The following is a 27258-nucleotide window of genomic DNA, read 5'->3' as shown; positions in this document are numbered from 1 at the left end:
TGCTAGGACTTCCAGCACTATGTTAAACAACAGTGGTGAGAGTGGACATCCCTGTCATGTTCCTGATCTCAGGGTGAAATCTCTCAGTTTTTCCCCATTGAGGATGTTAGCTGAAGGCTTCTCATAGATGGCTTTGATGATGTTTAAGTAGGTTCCTTCTATCCCGACCTTCTCTAGAGTCTTTAGTAAGAAGGGATGCTGTATTTTGTCAATTGCTTTTTCTTCATCTATCAACAGGATCATATGGTTTTCATCTTTTCTTTTGTTGACGTGATGTATCACATTGATTGATTTGCGAATGTTGAACCAGCCCTGTAACCCAGGAATGAATCTCACTTGGTCTTGANCATCGGGCTCTGTGCTCAGAGCCTGGAGCCTGTGTCAGTCTGTGACTCCCTCTCTCTCTGACCCTCTCCTGCTCACGCTGTCTCTCTCTCTCTCCTAGAAATAAATAAAACATTAAAAAAAAAAAAAGTCCAGTTTGTCTGACATAAGTATAGCTACTCCGGCTTTCTTTGATTTCCAGTAGCATGATATATATTTCTACATCCCCTTACTTTTAATCTGAAGGTATCTTCCAGTCATTTTAAAATGAGTTTCTTGTAGACAGCATATCGATGGATTTTGTGTTTTTATCCATTCTGCTACCCTAGGTATTTGGATTGGAGCATTCAGCCCATTTACATTCAGTGTTATTACTGAAATATGTGGGTTTAGAGTCTTTGTGTCCTTTGTAGGGTTCATGTTTGTGGTGGTGTCTCTGGTATCTTTGTTCCTTGCACATTTCCTTCAGAGCGTCCCCCTCAGGGCTGTCTTAGTGGTGACAAATTCTTTTAATTTCCGTTTATTTGGAAAGATTTTTCTCTCTCCTTCCATTTTGAATGACAGGCTGGCTGGATAGAGGATTCTTGGCTGCATTTTTTTACTGTTCATCACACTGAAGATCTCCTGCCATTCCTTTCTGGCCTGCCACGTTTCAGTAGATAGGTCTGTCACCACTCTGATAGGTTTCCCTTTGTATGTTAGGGCCCTTTTCTCCCTAGCTGCTTTCAAAATTCTCTCTTTGTCCTTATATTTTGCCATTTTTACTATGATATGCCGTGCAGATCGATTGAAATTACGTCTGAGGGGAGTTCTCTGTGCCTCTTGTATTTCAAAGTTTACTTCCTTTCCCAGGTTGGGGAAGTTCTCTGCTATAATTTGTTCCAGGACTCCCACAGCACCTTTCCCTCTCTCTTCCTCTTCTGGGTTTCCTATGATACGGATATGTTGCGTTTGACCGAATCGTTGAGCTCTCGACCTCTTCTCTCATGTTCCTGGATCAGTTTGTCTCTTTTTTTCTGTTTCCTCTTTTTCTATAATGGTGTCTTCTAAATCACTTATTCTCCTTTCTGCCTCTTCAATCCGTGCACTGGACACCTCCAGTTTATTATGTATCTCATTTATCGCATTTTTAAATTCATCATGCCTATTTTTATGCTCCGTGTTGTCTGTAGCCATAGTTTCTTTGATGTCCACTATGTTTTTTTCAAGCCCAGCTATTAATTTTATGATTATTATTCTAAAATCTTGTTCAGTTATGCTGCTTATATCTGTTTTGAGCAGTTCATTAGCTGTCAGTCCTTCTTGGAGTTTCTTTGGAGGAGAGCTCTTTCATTTTGTTATTTTAGTTGGCTTTCTGTCTCTTGTTAGTTTTAAAGACTTTTTATGTTCTCTGCACCTGGGAGCGCTCCTGTACCAAGAAGACTCTTTGACTGTCCAGGGCCTATCTTTTCAGAGAGTGTTTTTTGAATGGTATCTCTTGGTCTCTCTTGTTGAGACCTTGGTTATTTTATTTTCCTACTCGTCGTGATATTTGGGACTCTCCACCATGTGTACTTTGGCTTGTTTCTTGAGGTAGCCCTGGAGAAGAAAACAGACAAACAAACACACAGGGAGCAGAGGCACAAAAACGCACAGACAAATCTGACAAACATGCAAACTGAGAGGGAAAACGAAAAAGTTAGAGAAAAGACGGAGGAGGGAAGGCGAATAATAGAAAATAAGAAATACATAAAAAGGTCAAAAAGAAGAAAAGGAAAATAGAAAATCGATGGACAAAGAATGGTTCAACGCATATAACTGGATTTCCCAGCTACAATTAAATAGCCGGGTGTATGCAGTGCTGGTTGAAGAGCATAGATAAAGAGAAGAAAGGGCGGGTATGAGGCAAAATTGGAAATAGAATGAAACGGCAGAAGGGAGAAGAAACTTTTTTCAAAGAACTAAAGGGTGAAATATGGTTGGATAGGTGATAGAAGGACACTGGTTGTATCCAGAGAAACTATATAGTGTAATTACTCCTTAGAGAAAGAGATGATAAGGTAGGTATGTGTAGAATTTACATCTACAGAATGGACTAAATGTGACTATTTAAGCAAGCCGGTGACCAGAGTTAATCAGGTCACTGTTCTGGGAAAAAAGAAAAAAAGAAAAAAGAATAAAAAAAAGGAGGAGGGCAGCTCTCTAGCAGGGATGGGCGTGGTTTGATCCAATGAGTCAGGCGGGAGTTCTGCCTTGGGGGTTGTGGGGAGGAGAGTGGCAGCTCTCCAGTCCCTTCTTGAACCAAGCGCTGCACCTCGCTTTTTTGGGTGTGTAAACTCCCCATGCCAGGGGCACAGCCAAAGTGGGTCACGCTCTTTAACCCAGGCCAGACCTAGTTTCCAAATCTGAGTCTGCTCGCTCCACTGAAATTGCCATAGACACAACCTCTCAGGTGATCCCCTCAGGGCAATTCCAAGCCTCTTGCCTAGCCCTGGGGATGGAGCCAGAATCACTGCTCCCTTCTCCTCCAAGTGGGGTTGGCAAGCAAGGTCGGGGGTTTGCCTGGGGGGGCGCGTTGGAGAGCAGGGAACCAGGTCCCTCTGTGTCTTGTCACCCGAAACATGAACTTGCGGGCAAATATCCCGGATTTAAGCCCTTCACCTTCCCTCTGGAGGTCCAGCCAAGCCAGGAGCACGGATGCCCAGTCTGTGCGCGGCTCCTCCAGGGGTCCAGTCAGCCAGGAGCATAAACGAGCGGTGCTGCGTGGCTCCTCTAAGGGTCCAGCCAGCCAGGAGCTCAAAGGAGTGGTTGGCACGTAGCCCCTCCAGGGCTAGTTGTCGCGTGGGGACCTGGCATGCAGGAATTTGGGATGCACGGTCCTTCTGTGCCCCAAGTGGAGGTTTTTCTGTTTCCCAGTGACAGGGACCATATCTTGAGTAGTTTCGGACTCTCTCTTTTTCCTCTCTCACTTCCTGCAGAGGAGGATAGCCCCTGTCCCTTGAGTCTCCGATCCCGGCCCGATTTTATCTTTCCCAGTTCGCACTCACGTTAGAAGGCTTTCTCAGTGGATTCTGTGTCCTTTTTCTCCCAATTTCTTGGGTTCTGTAGGATTTCCTATAGCTTCAGATCTTTTCTGTGTGAGATATGGGGGCGAGTGCAATGCACGCCATCTTGCCCCTCCCTCTAACTGGAATTTAAATGAAAACTAAAAAAAAAATTGCTGACTCCATAAAAACTGACCAAAGGCAAAAAATAAATCAAGACACATTGACCAAAAAAAAAAAGTATTATGACTAACTACTTGAAATAAAAGTTGTGTATCTAGAAGATAACATTTTTATACTCAGTCAAAATAATTCCATAAAAATTATCTTTACTATTTTTTAAGAAGTCATTAAATTTTTTTTTATTTTCTCAATTTTTTAAATGTTTACTTATTTTTATTTCTGAAGGAAAGAGAGACAGAATGTGAGTGGGGGAAGGGCAGAAAGGGAGACACAGAAGAATCTGAAGGGCTCAAACTCATAAGCCATGAGATCATGACCTGAGCTGAAGTAGGATGCTTAACCGACTGAGCCACCCAGGCGCCCCATATTTTCTCAATTTTTTTGATAAGTTATAATGTATACAGACATAGCAGTGCGAAAAAGCCATAAATCTACTTACCAGTAACTCAGGACTGCCTTGAGACATAAAAGAACGAGACTGATTTTTGGGGACAATGGCCTTTATTAGTGGAATACCATCACTAATTCCCTGTAAATAAAAGACAGAGGCTTAGTGGCTGGTTCTGCTTATCTTTAATAGTTACAAGTTACTGAAAACTTCTATTTCTTCAAACAAGAATGAACCCTATAATATGGCACTTTACTCTATCACAATATATCATTTAATTAAAATGTAGGAATGGAGAATCACTATGATGTACTCTTGAAACTAACAGAACACTGTGCGTCAAATGTACTTTAATTTTTAAAAAGGCTAAAAAATGTAGGAAAGGAATTATATACCATGTTTGGATGGCATACTTTAAACCTCTGAAACCATCATTTTCTTGTATTCTACTACTTCACTGTGAAACAGAGATGCAGATTTCAAGGAGCATCAACCATTTAAACAGCCAATAATTTAGAATCTTTCCTTTTCCCTTGCCATACTGACATTAATATAACGTAGAAAATATAGACCATATAAGAGTACATTGCTCAAATAAGTCAAATGAGACAACTATTATATTTTATAGAATTTCCTTTTGGGTTTAACTTCCAAAACACAGATCTATTCCATTAATTGAGGCAATCCCTGAAAACTGTAACAATAGGACCAGAAAATAAAGAGTTTTTAGAAAACAACTGGCATTATCTTACTATAATGTGAAAGGGAACAATGATTTGAACTAAGTTTTGTGATGTGACAGTAGTTCATAAGTTACACCTAACATTTATTAGGTAAATTATAACCTAATATTATTGGGTATATACTACATACCAGGTGCTATTCTAAGAGCCTCATATGAATAATCAATGATAAACTATAAAAACGTTAATGCCCATCTTTTTTGTCTGTGAATCAAGAAAATAACCTACATTTGAACAAGCATAAATGAAAAATGAACAAATCAGGAGACTCTAGATGCTGGTGAGGATGTGGAGAAATGGGCACCCTCCTACACTGTTGGTGGGAATGTAAGCTGGTGCAGCCCCTCTGGAAAACAGTGTGGAGGTTCCTCAAAAAACTAACAACAGAACTCCCTTATGACCCAGCAATAGCACTGCTATGAATTTACCCAAGGGATACAGGAGTGCTGATGCATAGGGGCACACAGACCCCAATGTTCATAGCAGCACTCTCAACAATAGCCAAAACATGGAAAGAGCCTAAGTGTCTGTCAACTGACCATTGGATCAAGAAGATGTGGTTTATCTATACGATGGAATACTACGTGGCAAATGGAAAGAGTGAAATCTGGCCATGTGCAGCAACATGGATGGACCTAAGGGTATTATGCTGAGCGAAAGAAGTCAGGCAGAGAAGGACAGATACCATATGTTTGCACATACAGGTGGATTAGGAGGAACTTAATGGACCATGGGGGAGAAGAAGGAGGGAAATAGTTGGGAAGAGGGAGGGAGGCAAACCATGAAAGACTCTTGAATGCTGAAAACAAACTGAGGACTGATGGGAGTGGGGGAAGGGAGGTGATGGGCATGGAGGAGGGCACTTGTGGGGATGAGCACTGGGTGTTATATGGAAACCAACTTGACAATAAACTATTTAAGAAAAATAAATAAAATGAACAAGTGAAAATGAAAATGGTGTCTGAAGAAATCCATTAGGCCCTGGCTTTCACTGTTACCTCTGCTTTCTTCACCATTTTAACTAGGAAGAGATGACCTACTGAGAGACCTTCTTGTTTCATATATGTAAGTGGGGAAATAACTTCTCCTATGATGATGAAAAGGGATTAACGAATTATTAGTACCCAAGGATATCTACTGTGTTCTTTATCCTGCTCCAGATACTGGTCCTGAAGATAGCTACCCTGTGACACAGTGGGTAGAGAGGGATAGATGTCACTGTAGTTGCAAATGAAATTTGGAATTAAAAACAAAGTTACAAATGATTAGACACGGTGAAATCATTTTATCACCATTGCATAATAAATATAGTATTACATGTCCATCAGATTATGGGTTAAATAGGGTTTTATGGATTGCCCTATGTGCAATAAAGAGTTAACACAGCAGGATTGAGACAGCTCTCCTTTATTATTATTATTTTAATTTTTTTATTTTAATTTTTTTATTTTTTTTATTTATTTCTACGAGCGAGAGAGAGACAGCGTGAGCAGGGGAGGGTCAGAGAGAGAGGGAGTCACAGACTGAAACAGGCTCCAGGCTCTGAGCTAGCTGTCAGCACAGAGCCTGATGCAGGGCTTGAACCCACGAACCATGAGATCATGACCTGAGCTGAAGTCGGACGCTTAACTGAATGAGCCACCCAGGTGCCCCTCCTTTATTATTTTTTTTATGTTTATTCTTGAGAGAGAGAGAGAGAGAGCGAGCACTAATGGGGAAGGGGCAGAGAAAGAGGGAGACACAGAATCTGAAGCAGGTTCCAGGCTCTGAGCTGTCATCACAGAGACTGATGTGGGCCTCAAACTTACGAACCTCGAGATCATGATCTGAGCCGAAGTTGGGACACTTAACCAACTGAGCCACCCAGGCACCCTGAGACAGCTCTCCTTAGGAAGGCCTGCTTGTAAGGTTGACCCTTGGCTGGTATCTGGGAACTTAGTGGGCAGTTTCTTATACTGATATAAAACTTGTCCTCAATGATAAAAGTGGCTCATTATTCCTAGATTATCTGTGCGAACAATATGGTTTATACTGAAGATGTGCTTTTGTACTTGGGGTCTAAAATCTTAGCATGTGCTAGGCAAAGGTTGCTCCAATAAAAACCCTGGGAGTTGGGGTGCCTGGCTGGTTCAGTTGGTAGAGCATGTGACTCTTGATCTCGCACCTGTGAATTCGTCACACAATGGGTGTTAAGAGGTTACTTAAAAATAAAATCTAAAACAAAACAGAACAAAAAACACCCACCCTGGGTGTTGAGCCTCTAATGCGTTTTCCAGGTAGACAAATTTGTGTTTTCACATTTCATTACTGGTAGAATTAAGCACATCTTTTGTGACTCCACTGGGAGACGATTAATTCTTGGATGCTTTCACCTGGTGTCCCCTGTACACCACCCTATATGCCTTTCCCCTTCATTGATGTTGTTTTATATCCTTTCACTGTAATATATTTTAGTTGTGAGTACAATGATACATTAAATCCTATGAGTCTTTCTAGAAAATCACCAAACTTGAGGGTGATCTTCAGGACCCAGAACACATCTGGGAATTATTCATCATTTCTTTTTTTTAGTAAGCTCCCAGTGTGAGACCTGAACTCACGACCCCAAAATCAAGAGTCCCATGCCCCCCCCAAATGAACCAGCCAGGTGCCCCAAATCACTCATCATTTCTAATCACTGTTTCTATGTATGCTAAATTCAAAGCAACTGACTTAGATACTTTGGGAAAACAACTGATTCTGGGGAGTTTGTATTATTAAACACTAAATAACTATCTCATTAAACATGAATCTAAGAAAAAAGTGACAAGGATTAACTATGAAGTGCTTTCATAGATATGTTAAAACATTTACATTAAAATACTGTAGAGCTTACTACAACATTGTTCATTTGAGTAAAATTCAGTATAAAGCTAACTATAAGAAACTTCTTAAAACTTTTTATATCAAATTATCAAAGAATTCTGTAAAGATTTCCCATGGTACTGAACCTAAGAAACACATTTTAATGATGCTCTAGTGCAGGGTTTGACAAACTAGGCCTGCGGTAATAAGTCCTGCCTACCACCTGTTTTATAGGCTGTGAGTAAGCTAAGAATGGTTTTTAATTTTTAAATGGTTATATTTTAAACGGTTATTGTGTACCTACATAATATTCTTGATTTTGACTTTGGACTACAAAGTCCAAAATTATTTCCTATCTGGTTAAATTAAGAAAAGTTTACCAATCTCAATTGTTTTGCATAAATTATTGCTTGTTCCATGTATCTCCAAACTATTCTTTTTTCCCCAAAAACTATTCTTAATAACATTTTCTTTTTGAGAGAGAGAGAGACACACACACGTGTGGGGGAGGAGCAGAGGATGAGGGACAGAGAGAATCCCAAGCAGGCTTCCTGCCCAACATGGAGCCAGATGTGAGATCTCACAACTGTGAGATCACAACTACAGCTGAAATCAAGAATTGGATGCTTAACTGACTGTGCCACCCAGGCATTCCTTCTTAATAACGTTTTATCATCATTTTTTCTTCTTGCCAAGAGTTAATATGATCTGTCCTAATCAAATTCATAGGTATAAATGCATTCATATTCTGAATCATGCTGGGTAATTCAATGTGTATATTTAAACATTTGAACTTAAAGTACTCTTTCAGGGACGCCTGGGTGGCTCAGTCAGTTTAGCGTCCGACTTCAGCTCAGGTCATGATCTCATGGTTCGCGGGTTCGAGCCCTGCATCAGGCTCTGTGCTGATAGCTAGCTCAGAGCCTGGAGCCTCTTTCAGATTCTGTGTCTCCTCCTCTCTCTGACCCTTCCCTGCTCACGCTGTCTCTCTCTCTCTCTCTCTCAGAAATAAATAAAACATTTTAAAAAAAGTACTCTTTCAATTACAGCATTAACTATCTTGTTTTATTTTGACATTAGTAATTAACAATTTGACTTATTGGGCCATATTTTATAAGCAGACATTGTAATCGAGTTATTTCACACACCTTCTACATATATTCTCAGCTGTCATAAAAAACAACTTAAATCAAATGATTCATTCTTCCTTATAAAGAAAATGTGAAATAAAAGAAAGCTAGACTACCACTAAGCAGTAAACAAAACTTCCAGTAAGATTGTTTCAAGAATCCAGGGTGCCTGGGTGGCTCACTTGGTTAAGCATCTGACTCTTGATTTCAGCTCAGGTCATGATCTCATGGTTTGTGGAGTTAGAGGCCTGCATCAGGCTCTGCACTGATGGTGCAAAGCCTGCCTGGGAATCTCTCTCTCTCTCAAAATAAATACATTAAAAAAAAATAATTAATAAATAAGATTGTTTTAAAAATCTAAGAACATATTATTGCAACATTACTTATGATATTGGACTAACTATTTATGACACCCCTCCCTATAGAGAATAAAAGGAGCATTGAGGTGTATAGAATTCATAGAGAAAACATTTTGATATTACCAAGCTTATATTACCTCTATAAAAAATGACTTGAGTTCGGAGAGGTGTTGAAATAGGTTCAGGGTTGAAGTGTCTGTTTTGGTCTGCTTCTGCAGTGCTTCTTCTGCTGACAATCTAGGAGGATGTGGTTCCTTCAAAATAATTTTAAGAAAAAATAATTCTAAATTATATTAAGACAAATACTGGGCTCTAGTTACAACAGATTACATACCATGAACTGTTGACAATTCGAGGCCATTGCTCAGACTACTCCCTCAGCAGAGTTGCTACTCTTTTCATTTCTAAAGAAACCCTACTTCTAAATTTCTAGAGAAACCTTACTGATGTCTGTCTTGAATTCCTAAGCCAGAATTAATTATTCTCTTTTATCATCTTCACCAGCATATTACTTTGTTTGGTATTTTATTTAGTAGTTATTTCTAAATTGGATTACATAGTTGTTTATGGTCTATCTTTTCCAACTAGTCAATAGATATCTTTTTTTTTTAATTTTAAGATTTTATTTCTTTAAACAGTCTCTACACTCAACATGGGGTTGTACTCACAATCCCAAAATCAAAAGTTGCATGTTTGACTGACAGAGCCAGCCAGACCTCTGGGTAATAGGGGTCTTTAAAAAAGTTTTTTTTAATTTTTAAAGTTTATTTACTCATTTTTGAGAGACAGAGAGAAAACCAGCAGAGAAGGGGCAAAGATAGAGAGGGACAGAAGATCTGAAGGAAGCTCTGCACTGACAGCAGAATCTAATGCGGGGCTCAAACTCATGAACCGTGAGATCATGACCTGAGCCAAAGTCACACACTTAGTCAACTGAGCCACCCAGGTGCCCCAGAAATAGGTGTCTTAAAGTCAAAAAACAAGTCTTATTCATTTTTGAATTTTTGACACCTGTTATAGTACATTGACTATGACAGAGGCTTAATAAGTATTTGGTAAAATTAAATGAACTAGTCAGAAATCAAAATTTACATGTGTGAATCCTTATTTCCTGAAATAAGATAGTCAGTACTATCAGAATCCTACTGTAAATATTGCTACATTTATTTTCAAATAAATTATTCTCCTTAACTTTAATGTCAGAGATAGAACGGTGTTACGTTTATAAATAAGAAGTAAATGGCAAATCAAATTAACGTGCAAAAGGCATAGTTAAAATGCGGAAGAGAATTCCATCTAAAGGGGATTTTTCTACCTCTGTCACAAAATATATTGAATTACAGAAAATAATATGATAGCTATAAGGACTTCAATAGTACTCAATTAGCTCTCAATCCATGTATTATTTACTTTATTTTATTATTAAAAGTTTTTTTAATGTTTATTTATTTATTTTGATAGAGATAGTGCAAGGGTGGGAGGGACAGAAAGACTGCGGGGAGAGAGAATCCCAAGCAGGCCCTGCACCTTCAGCACAGAGCCCAATGCAGGGATTGAACTCCCAAAACACAAGGTCATGAATGACCTGAGCCAAAATCAAGAGACGGACACTTAAGTGACTGAGCCCTCCGGCGTTCCTTATTCACGTTGTTTTAAATCAAAGGTTAGTTTTTCTGCCATTTTTTTATGGTAATAAAAACTAGCACTAATTTTATAAAAAAAAAGAAAGGTACAGCTGGTACAAAAATATTACAGAATCTATTTCAAAACTCAATAAAGTGTTCTACTGTCTTCTGTTACTTTTGCATCCTATCAGCAGATAGGGATAAAGCACTGATTTTCAATATGGCTATTTTGTGAAAAACCAATGTTGCAGGCTTTAAATAAACTCTGCTAAGGAATAGTAGCAATTACAAAGCTTGGTGTGATAAGTGATTTAACAGAAGTACAGGAGATCTATAAGCCAGAGTTTAGATCTACTCTTGCTGTAACAGCTGTGGAGACATCAATTCACAAATATTTACTGCACACATACTATATGCAAGAAAGATATAAAATGATTAAGAGAAGGCTGCTGCCTGTAACATATTTATAATAAAGTGAGGCAAATGCATAAATATACAACTAAGGCAGAAAATGTCATAATTAGGATATATATATGTGTGTGTATATGCATATAATATATATAATATTATTATATTATATATTATATTAATATTNATAAAATGTGGAAAGTGATCTAGTTCAATAAGGGGGATTATGGCTATTATTCAGAGGAGACGTGATATGGTAAAAAGGCTTTTGAGTTAGACAGTAATGCGTTCAAATCCTGCTCCAGTCACATTTTAGTCATGTAAACAAAATAAAGTGGTTGGCTTTCTGAGTAAATAGAACTCCTCTGTGACTTAAAAGTTATTGACTACATATGGGGATTTTGACTACAAGATTTTGTTATTTCAAAATAGGAACAATCATTTAAATCTATTAATTTTTTAATAATATAATGACAGTATAATTTTTGTCAAATTCTAAATAATTCTGAGAGATGAAGTTTTAAATCATTAAATTACTTAGAAACACTAGTAGTACTGCTCTTCAGCAATTAAATTCTAGACTTATGTAATCAGTAACTTTTATGATTTACCTTTAACAGTTGACAAGGTGTTTGCCCAAAATTATTAATCATCCCTTCTAAGGCTTTTCTTTCCTTTTCATCTGTTAAGGCATCTAGATCCACAGCTCCTAAAACAAGGAAAAGTCAACTCACTACAGAGTGAAAACAGTTCAGCAAGTCACACAACTGATAAATATACTGGGGACTAATTAGTATATTTTCAACAAAATATTATTCCATTCTTCAATTTATAAGAATATTGTGAGAGGTCATTTTTTTAAAAAGCAGTGAAACTTCAAATATTAAACATGTATAAAAATAAGTTCTATCCATTATTCTCTAACCAAAAAAAAGTTGGGGGGGGGTAGCACCTGGGTGGCTCAGTTGGTTGAGTGTCCAACTCTTGATTTCTGCTCAGGTCATGATCCCAGGGTCATGGGATCAATGCCCATGCTGGGCTCCACACTCAGCATGGAGCCTGCGTGAGATGATTCCCTCTCTCCCCCCCCACCTTGTGTTCTCTCTTAAAAAACAAAATTCTAGGGGCGCCTGGGTGGCTCAGTTAGTTAAGCATCCAACTTTGGCTCAGGTCATGATCTTATGGTTCATGGGTTCGAGCCCCACATCGGGCTCTGTGCTGACAGCTAGCTCAGGGCCTGGAGCCTGCTTCATGTTCTGTATCTCCCTCTCTCTCTGACCCACCCCTGCTCATGCCGTCTTTCTCTCTCTCAGAAACAAATAAAAACATTAAAAAAAATTCTGTCCCTTATTTAGAATAAAAATATTTCAAACAAAAGTTAACTGGCAGTCCATAAAAATTTCTCTTGGAAATTTTTTAAGATTTTTTAAAGATCCCCTTTAAATTTAAATTAAGAAATTTAAAAGATCCCCTTTATCTATTTCCCCCTTCCTGCACCTATCTCCCCCTTTGGCAACCAGTTTGTTCTTTGTATTTAGAGTCTTTTTGTCTTTTTCCTTTGTTCATTTGTTTTCTCTCTTTTGTTTTTTTAGAAATTATTCACATCATTTTTTAATGCTAACAGTTTTTTTTAAGTTTTATTTACATTCCAGTTAGTTAATATACAATGTAATATTAGTTTCAAGTGTACAATATAGTGATTCAACAATTCCATGCATTACATGGTGCTCAACACATGTGCACTTCTTAATCCCATCACCTATTTCACCCATTCCCACACACACCTCCCCTCTGGTAACCATTTTTATTCTCTGTAGTTAAGAGTCTGTTTCTTGGTTTGCCTCTCACTTTGCTTGTTTGTTTTGTTTCTTAAATTCCACATATGAGTGAAATCATGGTATCTGTCTTTCTCTGACTGGCTTATTTCACTTAGCATTACATTCTCTAAGTCCATCCATGTTGTTACAAATGGAAAGATTTCATTCTTTTTTATGGCTAATACTGCATATAGTCAATATATACAGTATATATACACATACATATAGTACATCTTCTTTATCCACTCAACTATCAATGGACACCAGGTGCTTTCATATCTTGGCTATTGTATATAATGCTACCATAACCATTAGGGTGCAAAGATATTTTCAATTAGTATTTTCCTATTCTTTGGGTAAATATCCAGTAGTAGAATTATTGGATCATAGGGTACTTCTATCTTTAATTTTTTGAAGAACTTCTATATTGTTTTCCACAGTGGCTGCACTCATTTGCATTTGCACCAACAGTGAACAAGGGTTCCTTTTTCTCTACATCCTTACTAACATTTGTCATTTGTGTTTTTTATTTTAGCCATTATGACAGTTATAAGGTTATATCTCACTATGGTTTTGATTTGTATTTCCCCGACGATGAGTGATGCTGAGCATCTTTTCATGTGTCTGTTGGCCATCTGTATGTCTTTGGAAAAAGGTCTATTCAGGTTCTCTGCCCATTATAAAAATGCATTATTTGTTTTTTTGGTGTTAAGTTGTATAAATTTTTTCTTTTTTAAGTTTATTTATTTTGAGAGAGAGAGAATGTGCACATGAATGAGCAAGCAAGCAAGGGAAGGGCAGAGAGAGAGAGAGAGAAAATCCTAAGTGGCTCATGCCCAGCGTAAAGACCTACGCAGGGCTTGATCTCATGACTGGGAAATCACAACTTGAGCCAGTATCAAGAGTTGGATGCTTAACCAACTGAGCCATCCAGGTGCCCAGAGTTGTATAAATTCTTTATATATTTTTGATATTAACCTCTTATCAGATAAATCATTTGCAAATATCTTTTCCCACTAAGCAGGTTGCCTTTTTGTTTTATTGATGCTTTCCTTTGCTATGCAAAGTGAAGATCTGCACATATACTCTTAACTACTATTTAAAAAAAACACACACACATCAGGGGCACTGGGATGGCTCAGTCAGTTAAGTGTCCAACTTCAGCTCAGCAGTTTGTGAGTTCAAGCTCCATGTCAGGCTCTGTGCTGACAGCTCAAAACCTGGAGCCTGCTCCTGATTCTGTGTCTCCCCCTCTCTCTGCCCCTCTCCTGCTCATGCTCGGTCTGTCTCTCAAAAATAAATAAACATCAAAAAAAAAAAATTAAAACACACATATACATACACACCTCTCGATCTTTCAAAGAGAAAAGATCATTTGAACTTCATCTCATGTCCAAAACAACATATATAACCACCTATTAAATAATATCTTACAACAACAGAATGCAAGATAAAAAGTATATAGGCTATACCTTCATAACTACAATAATAGAAAACATTGAGTGCTTCAACTGCAGCTGGACCCCTCTGTTTATAGCCAAAAATCAGATCTATCCATTCATGAAGATGAGCAGAAACATATTCAGACTCCTAGAAAAAGAACAAGTAATTAATAAAGACACCTTCCAACAACGTAAATATGGATCCTTTAAAAAAGTTAGAGAATATCAAACATTTCTATACATAAATCTTACAACTGTAAATAAAATTATATCAAAATCATGTTAAACATTTAATCAGTATATACTACATATTTTGCATATATTCTATCTAGTATAATGTAAACATTTATTAATATTTAATAATATAAAACATCTCTTAACTATGGCTAAAGAAGATAACTCAAATATTCTAATAGCTTAAATATCAGTAACAAAAAACTTAATGATGGCTTAATGGCTTTATCTTTCTTGTGAAATTTCCATTGACAGCCATCTAGAAACTCACTTCAAAGAAATAAACCAGTTGGGATAGATTAAAGATGGCTGAAAATCACCCCCTCCAACCTACTCAACCTGATACCACCTCACAAAAAAGGTGGAACCAGGTGGCAGGCAGAGAGGCTTGAAGGACCTCCTGAAGCTTGTTAGTGATAGTTTGAAAGACAATATGACAATTATTACTGGAAACAGGAGGAAAGGGGGCTCAAGTTTAGTTCCATGAAAGACAGAAAGAGTACCTAATCAACTCATGAATCTGGGGATAGAGATTTTTTTTTTAAGTTTCTATTTTAATTCCAGTTGGGTAACATATAGTATAATATTAGATTCTGGTATACAATATAGTGATTCAACACTTCCATACAATGGGTGGAGGGATGGGTTAAATAGGTGATGGGAATTAAAGAGTGCACTTGTTGTGCTGAGTACCTGGGTGTTGTATGGAAAGAGATTTTCAGGCAGAACGTTTTTAACTGATAATTTGGTTCTTTTAGCTGCCTGTGATAAAGTGTGGGAGGAATAAGATGAGTTTAAAAAAAGAACTATTCGGGTTTTAAGCATAGTTTTAAAAAATGTATAAAGGAGAAGGCCTTGCTGGGTTCCAAATAAAAGTATTTCATTTCAGGATACTAGAGAGCAAAGACTCTCAAAGTGAGAAATGGCCAAGGTCAATGATCAAATCAGAGCGTAGGCTATAAAATATGGCCTCAGGTGAAAGTTTGGTTCAAGAGTGTGGCTGTTAAGCAATCTGTTCACATCTCAAAGATTTTAGGTTGTGCCACACAGACCCACTCAACTAGAAAAAAGAATATCTTAAGAATCTTAAGGGTATTTTTCCACATTAGAGTCCAGCTCGGCCCAAAGGAAATAAGGGATTGTATTCTAAAATAATGTGAAATGGTTTTTGCCCAATAAAACTGATGCATAAGAAACCCATAAAATTTTAGAAGAAATTATATTAGTTCAGACTGAGGTAAGTAGAAACTGTTAAAAAAAGATGAGAGACCTTGACTTTCAATTTACTATGGTTAGGTAAGAGGCTGACAAAGATACTTGTGCAACTTTTTTTTTTTTTTCTGAGGTAAAAGAATGACTCAAAGTAAGAAGCTAAAAGCCAAAGGGTAAAACAAAACAGTCATGGAGAACCACTGGAATAGCCCTGGGCCCTAGTAAAGGAACTGGAAGCATGTTCCTGCTGGAATTTTGAATTGCTATAAACCAGTTACTGCTACGTACCTTTTATTCTTCTCTCCCCCACCCTTTTTGAAATTAAATTATTTGTTTAATCAAAATTAAATTAAATTTGAGCCCACATGGGGCTCAAACTCACAACCTCATGATCAAGAATCTCATGCTCTACCAACTGAGTCAGTCAGACGCTCTTTTTAATCTCCCTTTTGAATGGGAGTGTTATGATAGTTCTTCTGTCCTTATCACACCAGTGTTGTTATGTGGGAGCATATAACCTGTTTCTTTATTCCACAGTCTTCAGATGCAAGTGGAGACACATCTGAGTAGTTTTGTGCACAAATAGATTTGATTTCGATTACTAACAAGATTCTGGACTTCAGACCTTACGCTTTAATGCAGGGATCAGCAAACTACATACTGCATGTGGGCCAAGTTTTACCAGCTCAAAATTTGTAGAGTATTAGAACATAGCCATGTCTAATTTCTTTTGCACCATAGTGGCAGAATTTTGCCACAGACCTTAAAGCCAGCAAAAATATTTACTGTCTGTTCCTTTTTTATAGAAAAAGATTGCAGATCTCTGACATGAGACTTTGGGAGATTCTTATGAGGAAGTATGTACATTTTGCACATAGGAGGAATGCAAATAATTCGTAGTCAGAGGACAGACTGTGTGTGGTGGATTAAAGATGGCTGTAAATTCTTTTTCCCTCTTGCTACTGTGAAATGGAGTTTACTTTCCTTGCCTTTTTCTTTTTAAGAGAGTGAGAGGGTACAAGTGAGGGGGTAGGGAGAAAGAATGAGAGAGAGAGAGAGAGAGAGAGAGAGAGAGAGGCAGGCACAAGACTCACATGAAGTGGAGCTTGTGCTCACCCTATGTGGGACTTGACTCATAAACTGTGAGATCATGACCTGAGCTGAAGTCAGATGCTTAACAGGTTAGCCCTACTTTCCCTCCTCTTCAATCTGTACTGATACTATTACTGTTTAATTCTGACAGGATGACAGAAGTGTTGTGAAAGTTCACAGCTTTAAGCTTTAAGAAATGGTGGAAGCTTCCAATTTTGCACTCTTTCCTGTGGACATGTAGATGTCTGGCTGCCTAGCTGGAGACACTACAGGAAGAGGAGATATCTTGAGAATATATGGAGAGAAAAGTCCAGCATTCCAGTGTCTAAATGCAGAGTCCAGATAACCACATCCTCAACTGCTATATGACTACAAGGGCATGAGAACCTCAAACAAGATGAGAATTGCCCAACTGAGACCAGCCAACTCATAGAACTGTGAGAGGTAACAAAATGGCTATATTTTAAGCTACTAAATTTTGGATAGTTTGTTGCACAGCAATATATAACTGAAACACAGGCTTCTAATATATTAATATAAGTAGCATGTCTTCTTAAAATCCTGGACCCATACTTCATGTCATAGATATTATAGAGGAATACATCTGAGAAGTTCCTGGCTAGCTAGTAAGAGATTATTTCTCAGAGTTGTTTAGTTTTTTTCCCCAATTCCTGATTCATACATAATGTTAGTGAATTTTATAAATCTGACATATTGTATACTAAGGACAAGGAATGTTTCCAAGTATTGGCCTTATTAGTTTCATAGTCTGAAACATTTCAGTTTAGATAGAGCACTAAGTGGACTATTGGAAGGGAAAAAAACACATCATTTACAAAATGACACAATTATTAGTGCTTAACTCTCACTACTGCTTTAATTCTAAGCTGGAAATTCAGCTAAAAATGATGACTTTTTACAGTGACATTTAGGATTTAGCAGTTATATTAAAAACTTACTGAAACTCTTCAGAGAACACAAAAATATGTTCATCCTTGTTAGATTTGAAACAAAACACCAAACTACATCCGCTTGGTCATTAGAATAGTTTAAAATATAACAGGTACCTTATAGAATTGAATCTTTTTTTTTTTTTTTGCTATACATTCATTGGACTGTACTATATTCTCAATGTATCAGAAAATTCATAATCTCAAAAGAAATTAATACATTATGCTTTCTACAATAGCATATATAACAGATAACAAGTTAATCTAGAAAAATAATTAACAGTCAGATATACTTTCTCTGACTGTTAGACTGTTATCTTAGCAATCTGTCTAATACTAAACACAAAGATCGTACCAGAGCTTTCCTGTGTTTATAGATGAAATCTTCGGCTGACTTAGCCCATTTGGGGAGAATGACATCATTTACTATATCTTTGGAAACTTGTAGACAACCCAAGTTAAAGTCTAAGACAAATGAAAAATAAATATCAATTCATTTAGATTTAAACAAATCAAGTAAAGCAAATATGAGGGCAAAATCTTTAGTAGCAAAACTAAGGCTTTTTTCTTCTTTAATTAAGAGTAAAAGGTGAGAACCAAGCTCCCTTCTCTTGATCTAAGTTTACTTAACAGGTAAAAATAATTCTTATCATACTGAAATGTATTTTATCAGTTGATTAAAAAGGTAAATGAAAATAGAATTAAATTCATTATTACAAGGTAATAATTAGGTTTAAATCAGTTACTATAAGGTAAATCAGAAAAGTAATTAATTTGAGAAGTGGGGAAAACTATAGATATGACCAAAACCTTAAACTGAACAAAAATATAATATTCAGCATTCTTATTACATTAAAATTAACTAATACAGGGCTTCTAATGATTAATTTACAAAATACAGCTCCTTAGAACTTTTTTGATGTAACTTATACTTTAAATTCACTCAATGGAAATGTTTTATTTGTCATATGAAAAAAAATATATTTATATACCACTATTCTAAGTAGATATTGACATCGTAAAGATTTGTTCATATAGTTAAATGCAGTACTGTCCCAAAGGTGAAGTTTTCTGGTTTATATAATGAGGAAAGAAAAGTATTAAGATAAAAGACATTCATAAAAAAAGCTGCCTTAAAATATCAGTGTGTTCCAAAGCTGGAGAGAGGTTTGAATGTCACAGAATGACAGGATGCACAGGGCCTGTGGCTTTGTGAACACTTTCTTAACCCAATTACTGTGTAGCAGACATTGTTCCCAATGTGCTAACCATTCCTACTTATTTGGTAACAGAATCTTGATTTTATTCAAGTATCCATCTTTGCCCTATATTTTATGCCTATAGCAGGTTGACTGGTGTAGGGGTTGGTATACAACCCAGCTCTGGACAATAGGGAGAGGCTATGAGAAAGAATTTATCTCTTTAAGAAATGACACAAAACATTAACAATACACTTTTGTTGTATCTGCCTACGATGCCTAGAAATGTTTCTGTCATTTGTAGGCATAAGACAGACTAGCCAAGGAGAGTCAAAACACTCAGAAAAGCAGAATGAAAATACAGGAAGATCTTGGCTTTGATAATGATGTTAAAAGCTACCTGAACACCATCATACCTTGGGGGTTTTATAGCGGAAAATACTAAAATTCTCTTGCTTGTACAATTCTGAGTTGGCTTTCCTAATATTTGTTTTACTAATTAATATTATTTGTTGACATTCTAACTAATGTGCTTTGCTTTCACCCACCCAGCTCATTTCAAACAAAGCGATATACATTTAGAAAAGGAGGCCAGTAGTATAGTCGTGCAAGATAGCAACTTTGGTCTAGTGCACATCAGAAATTGTCAAGCTAAGTAAGAGTATATTAACTTCTGCATCAAATTTAATCTCCTCAGCCCTCCTAGTGCAAATACCCCACTTTGGAGGCTCCAGTCCTATGGTTAAGAGTCTAGAATCCGAGTCCATCAACAAACTATGTTGATTTTCTGAAAGTGACTAATTTTAACTGCCTTACTCTGAGAAATCAGACACCAACAGTATGACCACCAGAGTGCATGATCAGAGGACACAAAGCCCTGGATATGCAATCCCTAAAATGGCAAATAATTCTACTGAAGAAGCAAAGGGTCAAATATTAACATTACACATTAGGTGAGAAAAAAGAAGTTGAAATTGTTCCTCTGACACTGCAATTTCCCTTAAAAACACCAGTAGTAACAATCTTGTCATTACCTTACTGTGCTTAAAAATAAATCTCAAACTACTTCACAGAAGAAGTATTTAGGTATTTTCAAAGACTGTATTTGGCTCCATAATTCTCTACTTCAAAACATGATTTTTCAAATAGTGTGGTAATTTACACCCTGTCGTTACTTTCAATTTGCCTCCTCTCTTCTGCTTTAAACCAGGAGTCTACAAACTTGTTCTATAAAGTATCAAAGAATAAATATTTTCTAATTTGTGAGCCCCATGGTTTCTGTTGCAACTACTTAAATCTGCTGTTATGCTACTAAAGCAGCGACAATCTGTATATAGATGAACTGGTTTGGCTGTGTTCTAACAAAACTTTAAACATACACGAGTGCCTGTGGACTTAACCCATGGACCTAGAGTTTGCTAACCCTGGTCTAAATCTTCATCTTATCTAACTCAAACAGTTTTAACCTAAGTGGCTAACTATATGACTCAAATAGCAAAGGCATTTTCCCTTTCTGGTAAACACTGTACTCTGATAAATTTTCTTACCAACCCAAATTTGATTTGTCATAGTGCACTATAGCACTTCCCTGGAAAGGTTAAGACTACACCTGGGCATCCGTTAAACCCTATCACTGAAGAGTACTCACACAGAATGAATATAATCTTAAATAATCTACAGAATTTCACAAAAATATCCAGAAAGGTATTTTTCAAGATCCTCCACTGGGATCTGTTGAGGCAAATTTTTAATCTATTTCTTACGATTTTGATTTTCCAAAAACTCTGGGAAATAGAAGAATTCAGGAATAAGTTCCTTCACATCATATGGATTGTCCATGAGAGCCTGCCAGGTGGCAGGGATGGAATGGAATTGTCGATCTGCGCAGTCAAACCTGCACATGGAGATTGGAAGACAACAGTGAATACTGAAGGAGAGCAACAACAACCATGAAATAAAACCTTAAACTGCCTTCAAATTTCCTAATGATCAGAGCTTCTCTTTTATTAATATTTTTCTTCAAGTCTAAAAACACAATTTGCTCTCCTTCTTATGATAATCTTTCAAGTTTTGTTGCCAAGAACTAAACACTATAATTTTAATTACAAGTATCATCTTACTCAAAGTAGCTGAAAACCAAATCACACTAGAGAAAATTTTCAAATAATTAAATTAAATGTAAACCTAGGAGACTTTTAAAAAAGGCCTAATTTTTGCTGAGGTAAATTCATTACAGGGAGTGAATAAATGTTATTCGGATAACTTAAAACAACAGAGTTTAAATATCTTTATTAATATACATGATTAACAAGATTCATAGTAATGCTGATTTAATCCTCTGTATATAAATACCTTTACAAACTCTTCTGCGAAAAACCAGAGGGTGAGTTAAGGAAAAGTTTTGTGGCTAAAGCTTTTATATTTATTTGCATATACCATTAACTTATTTTAACTTTATTTATTTTAATGTTTATTTATTTTTGCAAGAAAGTACATAAGTAGTAGAAGGGCAGAGAGAGGAGGGGACAGAGGATCCTAAACAGCTCCGAGCTGACAGTAGAGAGCCTGATGTGGGACTCGAACCCATGAACTGTGAGATCACGACCTGCGTCAAAGTCGGACGCTCAACCAACTGAGCCACCCAGGTGCCCCTAACTTTTATTTTTAAGTTCCATCATAGGCCTATAGTAGTTGGAAAAAGCTCAGGTAGTCAAGTTGCAATTTTATTTTACTTTCTCTATTCACAAAAAGCATAAACTCTTGTTTCATCTCCTTGGATACTGTTTTCCTGGCTTTACTTAGTAATGACTTACTGACACTGATGGCTAACTTGACTCTTTTTGTGACTATCAATCTTGTTTTGAGGTGTAGCTGAACTTAGCAGAACTCTAAATTTAATTATGGTTAATGATTGGGTCATCAATAAAATCTAATGATGGTGTATTCAAATTCAAGGAAATACATAGTTTCAGTGGTAGAATTTTTTGTTTGGGCGGGGGAGTACAGCTTTACTGAGATAAAATTTACGTATAATTTACAATTCAACAGTTTTATTATATTGAGTTGGGCTATAATTACTACAATTTTAGAATATTTTCATCATTCCCAAAGAAACCCTGTATCTATTAACAATCACTCTCCATTCACCCTATACCCACTCCCTGGCAACTACTAATCTACTTTCTATCTCTATGAATTTGCCTATTTGGGATATCTCATATAAGTCATAGAATACATAACTTTTTATGTCTGGCTTATTTCATTTAGCATACTGTTTTCAAGGTTCATCCATGTCGCATACAGCATGTTATCAATCTTTCATTCTTTTTATCACTTGTGGCCAAATAATATTCCATTGTACAGATATACCACATTTTATTTATTGCTTTGTCAGCTGATACACATTTGGGTTGTTTCTAGTTTTTGGCTATTATAAATAATGCTGCTATGTACATTTGTATATAAGTTTCTGTGTGAACATGTCTTCAATTATTTTGGATGTATGGCTGGGAAAGGAACTATGAGGTCATATGATAATGTAATATTTAACCCTTTGAAGAACTGTCACACTGTTTTCCATAGAGACTGCATCATTTTACATTTCCACCACAGGCAGTACATAAGGGTTCCAATTTCTCAAAATGCTCATTAACACTAGGTATTACCTGTCTTTCTGTAGGTGTGGAGAGGTATCTCAATTTGGTTTTGATTTGGATTTCCCTGATGACTAATGATATTGAGCATGTTTTCATATGTTTCTTGTACATTTGTATATCTTCCTTGGAGAAATGTCCATTCAGATCCTTTGTTCAGTTTTTAATTGGGTCATTTGTCTGTTTATTACTGCATTGTATACTTCTAGATACAAGTCCCTTATCAGGTACACAATCTATAAATATTTTCTCCCCCTGAATGGGTTGTCCTTTTCCTTTCTTGATGGTGTCTTTTGAAGCACAGAATCTATTTTTGAAGCTTTGTAATAAAATAATTTATGTATAAAATCAATAAAAGCTGAAAAGACCCAGCTATACTTTAACGTGGGGAAAATTACCTGTTATCAAGGTTAATGTAACATTTGGAGATGGTTAATATGATACTGGGGACAGAGTCTCTTCTTGAAAGCCAAGGTTTATTGTACAAAGATAGGGGCAAACGCTAATTTTGAGAGATAAAAACTGTAAACAAAGAAAGTAGAATAGGCAATGCTTACATAGCTTGATTGGGTGGGTATGAAAGGCAAAGTAGTAATGGTAAAGAATAAGGCAATATGGAGACAAAATGTGAATAAACAGGGAGATACCTAGAGGATACTTTGGAAAACCAAGGATTCATAAAGAAGCCTGCCTTCTTTAGGATTATTATGAAACTGTGAAACATAGTAAGTTAGAATTCTGACAGGTAAAATAATACAATGGCATTACAAACCTGTGTGAGTTACTGCTAATAATGTAATCTTTGTGATTAACAAGTATTTTAAAGAGGACTACATAAGTATTGGTCAGGTTTGAATCTCTGGCAAATATCTTGGGTCTAGGTTGAAATCAGTTTAAACTCTACATCTCTGGCAGGTTCCTAAAACCAGTAAGAATTGCAAAAGTACACTAGATAACAGTAAAAGGAATTATCTTTAAAGATTATTTATGAACTTTCGACTAACCCATTCTCAAATTAGTTTGGCTATTTTTATCTAGAGGCTATTAAATGAATCAAAATCTATACCAGAGAATAAAAACTATGAGGCCCTGCTATATAATACATGACATGAAGGCAAGTAATTTTCAACACTAACATGCAGTCTTAAGAAAACAGCTTATTTATCCAAAACATACCTTCCACTCTGAAGCTGGATATGAAGGGTGGTGAATGGTTCTGTACGAATAAGATAGTGCATAACCCCAGCAGAATTTGAATAGTGAGTACCATAATGAAATTTATCAATAGTTCCCATAGGATCCTCAAAATTTTCATATCTAAAAAAAGAAACTAATGTTTTGTAACCACAACAGTAAAATTACATTAGGAGGACATAAGGTTGTATTGCATTGTTAGAAACATAGTTTTTAAGAAGTCCTTGTTAATAATATTCGTTATTTCTGTGTTTATATCATAACACCATGTTAATAAATGAAAAAATTTTATCCATTAATACTTATTTCTGAACAACATAATATCACTAATAACTAGATTCTGGAACAGTCTCATACAATAATACAGATTCACTGTACATAGATCAGAAAACACACGCACGCATGCACGCATGCACAAAGGGGGACCCGGGTGGCTCAATCGGTTGAGCGTCTGACTTCGGTCAGATCACGATCTCACAGTTCATTGGGTTCAAGCCCTGAGCCGGGTTCTGTGTTCATAGCTCAGAGCCTGGAGCCTGCTTCAGATTCTGTGTCTCCCTCTCTCTCTGCCCCTCCCTCACATGTGCTCTGTCTCTCTCTCAAAAATAAACATTAAAAAAAGGTAAAAAAAACAAAAAAAAGCCCAGATAACCAAAAAAGAAGAAACTTAAAATCAACCACAGAGATAACACTAACATTTAAAAATATATATTTATTTATTTATTTTGAGAGAGATAGAATGCATGCACAAGCTGAGGAGGGGCAGAGAGATAGGGAGAAAGAGAACCCAAAGTAGTCTCCTTGCTGGCAGGGGTCAATCTCACAAACTATGAGATTGTGACTTGAGCAGAAAGCAAGAGCTACATGCTTAACCAACTGAGCCACCCAGGTCCCCCAACATTAACATTTTGATGAATATTGGTCACCCTTAATGTATAAGTTAATCCACAAATATATTTCAATATAAAAGTGCTATACATAATATACTGTTCACAACCTAGACTTTCATTTAACAATTTTCTATGTCTTTCCAAATAACTGAATAACCTATTTTTTAACAAGCACATGGCATTTATAACATTTTTTAACAGGCACATGGTATTTATAACATAACATATATGAATGTATGACAATTAAACTATTTCTTTACTTTTAGATATTAAGGGTTGTTTCTATTTTTCTGCTATTGTAAGCAATGTGATAATGAGACCTCCTTCTGTGGCCAAGGTAATGGAAGAAACATATGGAGGATCAGTCAAGAATTGTGCAAATGAATGCCTAACATTCAAAGGTCAAAGAAGAAGGGAGGAAATAAAGGAAGATGATAGCTAGGAAGAACACTGAACCCAGAAAATAAGCAAAGGATATATATAGTGATTCTGTAAGCACTACCACTGTATAATTATTTTTGAATAGTGATTTGAATAGTAACATCTGAATTCGTGGGTATAAAATCTGAATAAGAATGAAGTTTTTTAGGGGAAATACACACTAAACTTTTCAAACCAAAATAGTAATTAGTTCATCAAGTTGAGGCCAATTTCCTCTTACATAGAAATCAATGGTTCTCAGGTAAAAATCGCCTGCACCTATGCAAAAACATATACTATTGAACTGTGTTTGATTAATTTAATTAATTTATTTGTATATTTTTAAGGTAGCCTTCATGCCCAGGATGGAGCCCAAAGCAGGGCCTAAACTCACAACCCTGATATCAAGACCTGAGCTGAGATCAAAAGTCAAACACTTAACCGACTGAGCCATCGAAGTACCTCAATTGTTGAAATTTAAAGCAATTATTTCCTGTGGAACAGTGTTAAAAAAAAAACCCACCTTGTTCTTTTGTTATGGTCAGAAAAACTTTGACTAATGGCAGTGAGATAACATACACAGAAGAATTCTACTAGTAGATCAAATCAAATATTAAACACAGCAAAAACCCCTAAGGTGGGGCGCCTGGGTGACTCAGTTGGTTAAGCGTCCGACTTCGGCTCAGGTCATGATCTCACAGTTCGTGGGTTCGAGCCCTGCGTTGGGCTCTGTGCTGACAGCTAGCTCAGAGCCTGGAGCCTGTTTTGGATTCTGTGTCTCCCTCTCTCTCTAACCCTCCTCTGCTCATGCCGCTTCTCTCTCAGAAATTAAAAAAAAAAAGTCCTAAGGTAATTTGTAAATAAAAAGAAAAAAAAGTACAATCTACACTCAAATATAGCTACACTGTTTGTTTGCAAAATAGTCTTTGCCCTTATTATTAGAAGTTGTAACTGACAAGTCATCCACAATTTCACATGGAGAAAAGGGGAAATTAAAATTAGACTATTCTTTCACTGTCAGCACCTTGCTTTGAAAAAAAATTGTGAGACACTTACAGGGTCAATCATAAATATACAGAATTATAAAAATTCCTTTCCTTATTAAAATAGTAACTTTATACACATTTCACTATTCTTTATTCATATTATTTGTAAATAATAGGTTAGTATTTTGTATCTACTAAAATGTTACATTAAGTGGATATCTCCCCCCCCGTGGATTTTTTTTTTAAAGTTTATTTATTTTGAGAGAGAGAAAGAGAGAGAAGAGAGAGAACACACAGGAGTGGCAGGGAGAGAGGGGGTGGAGAGAGAGAAAATCTAAGCTAAGCCATCAGGCTGGAACCCATAAACCACGAGATCATGACCAAACCGCGAGATCTTGGGCCAAAATCAAGAGTCAGTTGCTCAACCAAATGTGGCACCCAGGTGCCCTGTAAGTGTGTATTTTTGCATGTTAGATTATAAAGTTTTTAAGTCTAAAATACCTGGGAAGAAAAATTATCTTCCAGCACACACTTATGACAAGGTAAAAGAGATTCTAAACAATATCAACTGAAATTTGGCAAAGAAGGGAAATAAACAGACTATATATAGTTAAGATACTTGAGGGACAACAGATATATTTTCAAGAAAACATCGTGAAGGATCATCAGACTCTGATTATCGAAAGTAGTTGTGCACAGGACACCTGGGTGGCTCAGTCGGTTAAGTTTCTGACTCTAGCTCAGGTCATGATCTTGCTGTTCGTGAATTCAAGGCCCATGTCGGGCTCTGTGCTGACAGCTCAGACCCTGGAGCCTGCTTTCGGATTCTGTGTCTCCCTCTCTCTCTCTGCCCTACCCTGTTCATGCTCTGTCTCTCTCAAAAATAGAAAACATTAAAATTAAAAAACAGGGGCGCCTGGGTGGCTTAGTCGGTTGAGCGTCCGACTTTCGCTTAGGTCATGATCTCGCGGTTCGTGGGTTCGAGCCCCGCGTCGGGCTCTGTTCTGACTGCCAGCTCAGAGCCTGGAGCCTGTTTCAGTCTGTGACTCCCTCTCTCTCTGACCCTCCCCTGCTCACGCTGTCTCTCTCTCTCTCCTAGAAATAAATAAAACATTAAAAAAAAAATTAAAAAAATAAATAAA

General features: G+C 36.7%; 1 protein-coding gene across 9 annotated transcripts in view; it reads right to left on the bottom strand.

Annotated features, from left to right (window-relative positions):
* NBEAL1 (neurobeachin like 1) overlaps positions 1–27258 on the bottom strand; it is a 174880-nt gene that overhangs the window by 27367 nt on the left and 120255 nt on the right. For all 9 annotated transcript variants that reach the window (XM_077747670.1, XM_077747675.1, XM_077747676.1 and 6 more), the window contains 7 exons: positions 23803–23943; positions 20737–20867; positions 18130–18239; positions 14317–14434; positions 11639–11736; positions 9132–9248; positions 3970–4059 (listed from right to left, as the gene is read on the bottom strand). In XM_077747670.1, coding sequence (XP_077603796.1) covers positions 3970–4059; positions 9132–9248; positions 11639–11736; positions 14317–14434; positions 18130–18239; positions 20737–20867; positions 23803–23943 — 805 coding nt within the window. The remainder of the gene's footprint in view (positions 1–3969; positions 4060–9131; positions 9249–11638; positions 11737–14316; positions 14435–18129; positions 18240–20736; positions 20868–23802; positions 23944–27258) is intronic.

The sequence above is a fragment of the Crocuta crocuta genome, unplaced genomic scaffold (genome assembly GCF_008692635.1).
Source record: "Crocuta crocuta isolate KB4526 unplaced genomic scaffold, BGI_CrCroc_1.0 scaffold159, whole genome shotgun sequence".
Lineage (NCBI taxonomy): Eukaryota > Metazoa > Chordata > Mammalia > Carnivora > Hyaenidae > Crocuta > Crocuta crocuta.
The sequence above is the reverse complement of the archived record's forward strand: the minus strand, read 5'-3'. Positions and strand labels throughout refer to the sequence as shown.